Source organism: Tachyglossus aculeatus, chromosome X1 (assembly GCF_015852505.1).
Source record: "Tachyglossus aculeatus isolate mTacAcu1 chromosome X1, mTacAcu1.pri, whole genome shotgun sequence".
Lineage (NCBI taxonomy): Eukaryota > Metazoa > Chordata > Mammalia > Monotremata > Tachyglossidae > Tachyglossus > Tachyglossus aculeatus.
In genome coordinates, this window is record NC_052101.1 from 38,615,411 (window position 1) to 38,625,859 (window position 10,449).

Genomic DNA, 10,449 nt, shown 5'->3' on the forward strand with positions numbered 1-10,449 from the left:
CCTAATTTTCCGTCGGTTTTCCCCTTTTCTTCTCGGACTTTTTTACCGGGACTTCCTCCACCTCCAGTCTGAGGCAGTGGATGTTAACCGAGATTCTGTTTTGGGATCCCCTTTCCCTTCTCAGTTTACACTGACTCCCAAATCCTCCTCTAATCCCAGCCTTTCTCTTACAGTCTTGTATTTCCTCCTGCCTGCAAGACATCTCTGCACATATGACCCTCCAGCACCTCTAGCTTAATATAGCCAAAACTGAGCTTCCTTCTCAAGTCCTATCCTCCACCTAATTTTCTGTTTTGTTTTCTTGGGTTTTTTTGTGGTATTAAATTGTTTACTGTGCTAAGTGCTGGGATAGATACAGGGTAATCAGGTTGGACGCAGTCCATGTCACATGTGGGGCTCACAGTCTTGGTAAAATGGGGATTAAGACTGTGAGCCCTACGTGGGACAGGGATTATGTCCAACCTGATTGTGTTACACCTACCCCAATGCTTAGTACAGTGCCTGGCACTCAGTAAATTCTTAACAAATGCCATTACAAAAAAAAATCAGACATGGCCCATATCCTTCATTGGGGCTCACAATCTAAGCAATGTGGTAAATGCAGGATAATCTGTTCTTACCCGTAGGTGCAACAATCAGTATTCTTCCAGTATCTCCTTCTGCTTTACAGTTTTATAGGCATTCCAAATCAGTAAATATTTGCTTTTCTTTAAAGTTAATGGAATAAATCTGAAAATAAGGCCTGGACATAGTTAACTGCAAGTAATTTTCCACCCTTTCATATAACGGTAGTTATCCATTCTGCTGTGATGGTGTATTGCCTTTCAGGTGCTTGTTTTATTTTCACCAAGGGAAGTGCTTGACCCATTTTTTCAAATATTGTCTTAAAAATGAAACTTTTCCTTACAGGACATCGACCAGTCTGGATTCAGAGTGGCCTACATTGGTCCTCTGCGTGCTGTAATCTCACCCTGCAGCTCAGAAGAGCAGAACAATGCTCTATCCCGAGCCGCAGAGCAGAGGACACTCTCCGTTCTCCCGTGTCCTATATTCTCTTTACAAACCAGCAAGAAGCAGCATGCCCTGATGGATATGGGAGTCTGAAGGATCTGAGTTGTAATCCCAGTTCCACCACTTGTCTGCTGTGTGCCCTTGGGCCAGTCACTTCACTTCTCTGTGCCTCAGTTCCCTCGTGTAAAATGGGGATTAAGACTGCGAGTGCGAGCCCCATGTGGGACAGGGACTGTTTCCAACTTTACAATCATATGTCTACCCCAGCACTTAGTACAGTGCCTGGCACATAGTAAGCACTAAATAAATACCATAAAAACCAAAAACAGGTTCAGGTGTAGAATGAGAAAAAGATTGCGTCCCACAGAGCCCCATTGGTTTCCTGCTCCTCAACCTCGACCTATTTTCCCCAAAGTGAAAGTGCTGTCAAGAGAATTGAGGGACACGCGACGACTGTCCACAGACAGCAAGAGCCACACATGATGGGAAGGAAAAGCTCTCCCACCCACCCCGCAACCCTCACACTACTGCTCTTCATCCCCTCTGTGAAAGCCCACCCTGAGTTGCCCTCTGCAGCATTCCTAGAACTCCTAATCTGATCAATCAATCAATCAATCGTATTTATTGAGCGCTTACTGTGTGCAGAGCACTGTACTAAGCGCTTGGGAAGTACAAGTTGGCAATCTGATCCATACTTAAGTCAGGGAATGGGGTTAATAGTAATGATGGTATCTGTTAAGCTCTTACTACGTGTCAAACACTATTCTAAGCGCTGAGGTAGACACGAGATAATCAGGTCGGACACAGTCCCTGTCCCCCTTGGGGCTCACGGTTTTAATCCCCATTTTGCAAACGAGGTGACTGAGGCCCAGAGAAGTGAAATGTCTTGCCCAAGGTCACACAGCAGGCAAGCAGCAGAGCTGGGTTTAGAACCCAGATCCTTGTGATTCCAAGGCTCATGCTGTCTCCACTGGGCCATGCTGGGGTTCAGTATCTTCCATCCACTCAGCAGCCAGTTTTTTTCATTCACAATGTTGTTGGAAGATTATCGGCCTGTAAAACTTGGCTTTGACTATAACACGACCTTTATTTTACTCTTTTAAAGGCACGTTTTCCACAAATCCTGCGTAGATCCTTGGCTTAGTGAACACTGCACTTGTCCTATGTGCAAGCTTAACATTTTGAAGGCCCTTGGAATTGTGGTAAGTTTCCCGAATTTGCCATTATCAGTCCCGTGATTATTTCTGACCTCGGGGAGCTTATTTTGTGCAAGACCCTGCCCTAAGCGCTTGTCACATTGCAGTTACATCCGGCGTCAGGGAGGCAGAGAGTCTCAGTACCTAAGTAACGTACTAGGAACTGAGCGGAGAGGAGAGGGGGGTTGGTGTGGGGATTCATCTGAGCAATGGGGAGAGGTGGCCAGTGTTTCGGAGCTCTTTTTAGAGGGCCGTAACAGCCGGCAGGTGCTTCCTTCTGAGAGGAAATCTCGGAATCTCAGAGCTAGCGAAGAGGAGGAATAGCAGTCTTGGGGCTGGAAGGGGTGGAACATTCTGCGGAGAGCCATAAAGTCGGAGAATCCATTTGCAAATAACTGCGAATTGACTGTAGCATTCCCACTTTACAAGTGAGGACTTTCAGATCCCAAAAGGGCATGCTTTCCTACGATTACATTTAATCAATCTGGGTGTTCTGGCTCCTGGTTCAGTGGGCTAATCAATAAATGAAGCAGCCTTTAAAAATATTATGAGGATTTATTCAGCCCCTTGCTAAATGAGTCAGGATCCTTTAGACCCCTCATCACACAGTAAGCGCTCAGTAAATAATAATGATGGTATTTGTTGAGCACTTACTACATACAAAGCACTGCTCTAAGCGCCATTGGACTTGTTTTTTAGATAGATGCATGAGCCTCAAGTGTTTTTAGTTAGGTAATCTACAAAATTAGAGAGTCTTTAGAGAGTGCTTGTGTTTAGTTAACTTCTCTGTGCCTCAGTTGCCTCATCTGTGTTATCTATATCATCATCCCATATCATCATCTCATCTATATTATCTGTAAAATGGGGATTGACTGTGAACCCCCCATGGGACAACCTGATCACCTTGTAACCTCCCCAGCGCTTAGAACAGTGCTTTGCACATAGTAAGCACTTAATAAATGCCATCATTATTATTATTTTCTGGTGAAGGAGGGGGTTAGATGTGGTAGAGGTGTCTTGTGTATACATGGCTGATAAATTCAGTGGATATTTTATGGTTTCAGTGTCAATCTTGACACCATTTCTTAATCAACTGCCCAGTTGCACCTAGCAAGGCAATTCGAGGTTCTTAGCTATGAATCCACCAAAATGCAGATTTTTTTTGTTCCTGAAAATTGTATTTTCCAAATATCTAAGCATAGTTGTGTAATTTGAATGTACAGAGAGAGTGGCAAATGTCTGTGCTGTACTTTATGTTCAAAAATCAAAGCCTCCCTGATGGTGAGATTTTATCGAGGTATAAGTGGATGGAACTGATTGGATGCATATGTGACCGACAACCTATGCCACACTGGGTGAACTTGTGGAGAGTCCTTTACCACACTCATGCATTTTTGTTTATCCCAGTTCAGCCAAGACAATCCTAGATTTCTGTAAGGTGATCTGGACAGTTTCAGAAAATCACACAGATTTGTGGAATTAGGGGCTGTCCCAACTAAAATGGTTCCCCCAACCTCCCTCTGCCCGACTCTTTTCTCTTTTTTCCTTTCAGTAGGCCGAAGCGCTCCTTGTACATGTACAGATTCGGTGCCACAGCGTTCTGGGAATTTTAGTACAAACCTCCCAGGAAGCTGAGGAACCTTTAACACTTCTTCCTCTTTCCCCCTGATCTGATGGTTCCCATGAAGAAACAGTAAGACAAGAAACTTGGCCGGTGTCCCAGTTTTCCATGAAGAGTTGTGCAGCTTATCATTTTGTCATTTTCCAAAGAGTCTCTCTTGATCCCTACGCCTCTGTTCAAGGCGAGCAATGCTTTGTATGATTTCCTTATGCCAACTGGATTCCACCGCTGTTGTCTCTCAGCAGTCCATTACCGTACCTCATTTGTTGAGGCTATGCTTCACTCTGCCTCACAAAGATTTGTCTCGCCTCCTTAAGTATGCTCCATTTCAGCATGCCATGCAGCAGCTGCTTAGGTAAAATGCCATCATTGATTGCACCCCCACGTTCTCCCAAGCAAACTGAGTTATGTTGGAGTGTATTCGAGGTCCTCGGCGTTGGTGATCCTGTGTCGTCATTTGATTGTTAAATATGGCTCCTAGGTTGCGTTGGTGAAGTTGCTTAAGACAAGAGCCTGAGCTCTTGGCCTGGGATCCAGGTCCGGCTCCATCACTTGCCTGCTGTGTGACCTTGGGTTGGGCACGTCACTTTGCTTTTCTGCACATCAGTTACCTCATAATAATAATAATGATGGCATTTGTTAAGCGCTTACTATGTGCAAAGCACTGTTCTAAGCGCGGGGTGGGGGATATAAGGTGATCGGGTTGTCCCACGTGGGGCTCACGGTCTTAATCCCCATTTTCCAGATGAGGTAACTGAGGCTCAGTTACCTGAAGTTAAGTGACTTGCCCAAGGTCACACAGCAGACATGTGGCTGAGCTGGGATTAGAACCCATGACCTCTGACTCCTAAGCCAGGGCTCTTTCCACTGAGCCACACGGCTTCTCATGACTGTGAGCCCCAGGTGGAACGTGTTCCGTGTCCAACCTGATTAGCTTGTGATACTCCAGCGCTTAGAACAGTGCCTGGCACATAGTAAACGCTCAAACACCATAAAAAAAGAGGCATGACTGGGCACCTTGAGGTAGGCCCAGGTCTCACAACCTCGTTAAAGATCGAATACCACTCTGGCACTGAAGACCTTTGGTTGGGTTTAACTCCCAATGTCCTATTGCCACCCCACTCTGTTAGTCTTCCGAAAGGCACACTGCTCTTCTTGATTCCGTTTTCCGCTCCTCTGTGTATCTGTACATCATCGGACTAGCTAGCCGAAGCGGAAGACAGCATTCTGTTACAGGAACTGGTTGCCAGCGAAAAGTCTCTGGGTGGATTTAGGGGTTGCCTGCTAGGTGCTGGACTGTAATTTGTCTTCAGGTTTATTGTCAGAAGTCACTCAATCATCTGCCTGCCTTCCTTTCAGGTACCTCAGGGCACTTCATCATCATCTCTCAGGCTGATTGTGAGATTCGGGGACACTCATACTTTTGTTGATTTGGAAGGGTATACATCTCAGTGGATCCAAAGCCTATATTAATACCATTGTGAGGGGTTGAACAGAACTAAGCCACCTACCCAGTCTTACTTTAACCTCACTGTGGTGGAGAATGAAACGGACAGGCCCCTTCAACTCTGTCTTTACCGACACCACACCAGGATATAATAAAATTTTGAAGAGTCCCTCGAGTCAGAGGGACGTCACGGACTGCTCAGTCAGTGGCTGACTGATTCATGCATTCATTCCATCGTATTTATTGAGCACTTACTGTGTGCAGAGTACTGTACTACGCACTTGGGAAGTACAAGTCGGCAACCTCTAGAGACGGTCCCTACCCAATAACGGGCTAACAATCTAGAAGAGTGATTATGTGACTGATTGAGCAACTGCCATAGTTCAGGTGTTCTGGTGGCATTAAATGTGTCTGTAAGATCTCCTGGGACAACAAGTGTAGCTCCCACACTTTTCCTGTACCTGCCTTACTGTATGAAAACAGCTCCCTGTTCTATTAAAACTTGCTATTCCTAAAGTGTTATCCATTAATTGAGTATAAGACGAACTTCATGTTACATGGGGAAGCTCTGGGTCATCGTCCCAGGGGTTGAAATCATCCAGGACTTGGGAGGGAAGGAGGAGGCGTTTGATGGGATTTGGTCTATTAATGAGAGGGCGTTATTATCATTATTATTCTCTATTAATGAGAAGCAGAGTGGCCTAATGGGAAGGTTCTGGGAGTCAAAGAACCTGGCTTTCAATCCTGGCTCCGTCACTTGTCTGCTCTGTGACCTTGGGCAGGTCACTTAACTTTTCTGTGCCGCGGTTCCATCATCTGTAAAATAGGGATTAAGACAGTGAGGACTGTGTTCAACCTGATTATCTTATATCTACCCAAAGTTCTGTGTGCTTGATACAGAGCAAGTGCTTAAAAAATACCATTAAAAAAAGAGAGTTGAGGGGAAGTTGGTATTGATTAAGGAGGAGGATGTACGGAAATCTGTGTAGTCTGGGTGTCTGCCCACCAGATTATGATGTAACAGTCATGTGCTTTAGCTGGCATGAGGGACATGAGTGGGATGCTTCCCTAAAAAGATGAGCCCGGGAAGCTGGAATGTGTATGGGTAGCTTCTTTGGCGCTTGTTAGTCCTCATGGACTGTGGACTGACATACTTGGGGAAAGTGGTAACCAATAGGTTAGAACCAACAAATACAGTAGTAATAATGATAATAATAATAATAATAATGATAACCAGAGCCAATCTCCTAGGAACAATTTCATAAATGCTGGGAGGGTGTTCCCCAACCAAGTTCAGGTATTCTTATCAATATGGCCCAGAATTGTGCACTCAGTCAATCGCAAGTGGATAATATTCCTCCATTCCTCTATTCGTGTATTTATATTGAGTCAGGGAGGTTCCAGAGGAGTGGGTTTGTACTTCATTAGAAATTAAATGTTAACCCGCCCTGAGGGCTCAGATCAGAGTACCCCACCGCCCCCACCTCCACCTGCTTAAACCATTTTCTCACAGCTTCCCCGTGTCCTCACATTCTTTGTCCCCCCGGACCCAGTGTCATAAATGAGGCTAGTGTCACAAGATCAAAAGCAACGCATTGTAAAGCTCAGGTGGGGAGTATGAAATAGAAATCTAAGTACTGTTCCTATTAAAGTGAAATATCTGATGGCGAGGACTTTATTATATTTTGTGAAGCTATGGTCACCAGTTTCAACAAAATTGCAGTGGATAGGATGCTCTGTGGTGAAGTATTTCCATCGAATGTTTTGATCCTGTCTCCAAGACCCATTAAAAAAAAAAAACTTGGGATTTACTGGGGGCATAGTTTATCATTTATCAATTGAGCTGAGCTTTTATGGGAGGGTTTATTATTGTTTATCATCAACTCAGAGTTGATCTGGAACTCTTTTTCCAGCCGAATGTGCCGTGTACCGATAACGTAGCCTTCGACATGGAAAGGTTCACCAGAAGCCAGCCAGCGAATCGAAGATCGGCCCTGGGCGACCTTGCTAACGACAGCTCCCTTGGCCTCGAGCCACTGCGCACTTCGGGAATGTCTCAGCTTCCACAGGATGGGGAACTCACACCCAGGACAGGAGAAATCAACATTGCAGTAACAAGTAAGTCACTTGCTTTAAAGTTCCCAGTTCCCCCATTTGCGACTTTGTTCGGTTGTAAGGTCAGAGCGTTGACGTGTGAATGGGCATTTCATTACAATTCACGAATCCTTCTCCGAGGCTGACGGATGCATTCCAGTAGAGCTCCTGCTCTTAGTGAAATCAGGGGTGGCAAGCCACTCTTTCAAAGGGAAAAAAAGGACTGCGTTTCAGGCTTCTCCACCAAACTCCCCGTACGTACGCAACAAAGAAAATTCATGTACATAAAAAATGGCTGGGGATTATGGTTTGAACCTGCTCCAAATCCCCATCTCCCCCTGGGCCCCAGCTTTCTGAATGTCCATTCTCTGTGTCATCCCCACTGAGGGGCTCCATGGTTACGATTCAAGAACTGCTACATCCGGATGGATCCTTCTCCTTTGTCCACTTCCCCTTGCTCTGTTCTGTTGGGGTTTTGTGTCTCCTCCCTATCTCGGTAAATCAGAAGATTTAAGCCGCAGGATGCCAGGGACACCAGCTAAAAGTGCCTCGGGAAACATTCAACGTGGCTGAACTTCACCACTTTTCCCCTTAACACTTGGAGCTGGTGGGAGAAGAGAAAATAATCAGTTATTTCAGGAGCAAATTTCCTGAAAACTACGGGGAGGGCGAAAAAAGGGTTTCCCCTCCAACCAGAAAGGCGGGCTTGGAAAAACTATCTTCCTTTCCTGGAATGAGAACAACAGCGCAGCCAAAACTCCGTGTAACCACTTTGTGGATCTCAGTGCCAGGTGATTTCTTAGGGAGATTTACACTTTCTTAGAGAGGAAGGTGGACAAAAATCTGTTATTTTTCTTCCTCCTCTTATGGAGGTCTTGGGATTGTCTATACAAACAGAGCTGTGAGCGTTTGATTACATTTTACTTTTTCCTGAACCACTCATGGATAAATCTGCCTCAAAACTGGAGAATCTGTAATGCAGTTTGGGTGCAAACCCAGTGATTCCAAGTCATGTTTTTATATGTCAAATAACTAGCATCTTACATAAGAAACAGTCTTTGTACTGAGGGGTTTCTTCTGGATGGTGGGGGTGTTGTGAGGATAAAATGAGATAATCAATGTGAAAGTGCTTTAGAAAAGTGAGTGCTATAAAAATCTGTGGTTGGTTTTTTTTTTAATTTTTTATTTTTTAAAGCCCAATGCCAGACCCTCTCAGTTGAAAGCTAGTTTGGTTGTTGTTTAACTACTTGATCCAGCTGTCTATAAGATCCTTGACTAGAAAAACTAGATGGCAGTAACTTGAGCAAATTCCGCTTGGGTCGGCCAATGTCTAAAGCAAGCCCTAGACAAGGCAGAGCCTATCACTTCCTAAATACTTACTTACACTGGGTAACATTTTTTTAATGGTATTTGTTAAGCACTTACCACATGCCAGGTACTGAACTAAGCAGTGGAGTAACTACGAGCTGATCGGGTTGGACTCAAACGTCCCCATTTTACAGATAAGGTAACTGAGGCACAGAGAAGTGAAGTGACTGGCCAGTGCTCACACAGCAGACAAGTGGCGGACCTGGGATCAGAACCCAGGTCTTCCAACTTCCAGGCTCTTTCTTGCTAGGCTTAAGTTGCTTCGGTAATTGCATCGCTGAAAGTGAATCCACATTTCCAAACTGCTGGACTTCCACTATTCCACATCAGGTCTCAGCAACCCTGTGCATGGAGCGCTAGAGGAAAACCCACCAGGCCGCTGGGTCCGGTGTGCCAGCCGCCAGCTGCAGGTCTGAGACTGCCCCTCGCCCTGACCCACTTTTAGGGGTTCTCAGGGGCTGCCTGTACCCAAGATACTGTTTTCAACCATCAACCCAAAACCTCCTGCTCTCCTCCTCCCACTCCCCCCACCCCCCAACTTAAGCCTCCCCTAGGGAAGTACTGCGAGAAGCTAAAGATCCTCAAATAAATACCCTCTCCACCTTTAAAGCATATTAAAAACATATCTCCTCCAAGGCCCTAAGCCCTCATTTCCCTTACACCCTCTCCCTTCTGTCATCCTGTACTTGCACCCTTTATTCCCCCTCCCTCAGCCCCGCAGCACTTATGTACATACCCATAATTTAGTTTACCTCAATTAACGTCTGTCTCCCGTTGTGGGCTGGAAACATGTCTACCAACTCTGTTATTTTACTCCCCCAAGTGCTTAGTAGTGCTGCTGTGCACACAGTAAGTGCTCAGTAGATACCATTAATTGATTGATCGACTAAAAGAGAAAGGCGGGCAGCCTCAGTACAGGTCAAAGGAGCCCCAAACCCCCAATATGGTGGAACAAGTGTCAGCAGCCGATCTGCAACTCACCCAGCATAAACTACGCCACTTCTCAGAAGCCTCCCTTGAAATGGCCCAGCAACCTGTATATAGCAGCACCGTAAACCCCTCTGTGTATTTCAATCAATCAATCAATCAATTGTATTTATTGAGCGCTTACTATGTGCAGAGCACTGTACTAAGCGCTTGGGAAGTACAAATTGGCAACATATAGAGACAGTCCCTACTCAACAGTGGGCTCACAGTCTAAAAAGCTCCAAAGCTTCTGCCATTTAGACTCTATGATTGTTATTTTTCCAAATAATTTTATCTTCTAAGCCTTTCAAAGCTAGAGGAGGTTAAGAATTACTGTTGTGTATAAGTATTGATGTCATGTAATTCCTTTAAAAAAAGAACTGTTGATTGTGCCTGCTCAGTCATTTACACGCTACATATTCTGGTATTTGTCATACACACCATTTTGCATGGGCATTCAATTTCTGCTTATGCTCCAAGCCCAGAAACAGAAATATGGACATTTTGCAGTCACGGGGCGGGGGATGTTCTGCAAATCCATGACTGTAGATCTGGAATGATAGTTAAGCCAGTCCTAGTTTAGCAAGGAGAGTAGTCGAATTTTTTGACAAACTGGATGGACAGCTATAAAATCCAGAATTGCCCTGGTTAAATGGAAGGTCGACCTGGAATGTAGAAGACAATTCAGCAGAACCAGTTCAGCACAGAAATCTTTTCCCTGGTTGTCAACTAACTATCACCGCTTT

At 45.1% G+C, this 10,449-nt stretch overlaps 1 protein-coding gene across 2 annotated transcripts in view; it reads left to right on the forward strand.

Moving 5' to 3' along the window:
- Positions 1 to 10,449, forward strand: part of RNF130 (ring finger protein 130) — a 121,014-nt gene that overhangs the window by 91,191 nt on the left and 19,374 nt on the right. For both annotated transcript variants that reach the window (XM_038772151.1, XM_038772150.1), the window contains exons 6-7: positions 2,117 to 2,213; positions 7,189 to 7,393. In XM_038772151.1, the coding sequence (XP_038628079.1) occupies positions 2,117 to 2,213; positions 7,189 to 7,393 (302 nt within the window). The remainder of the gene's footprint in view (positions 1 to 2,116; positions 2,214 to 7,188; positions 7,394 to 10,449) is intronic.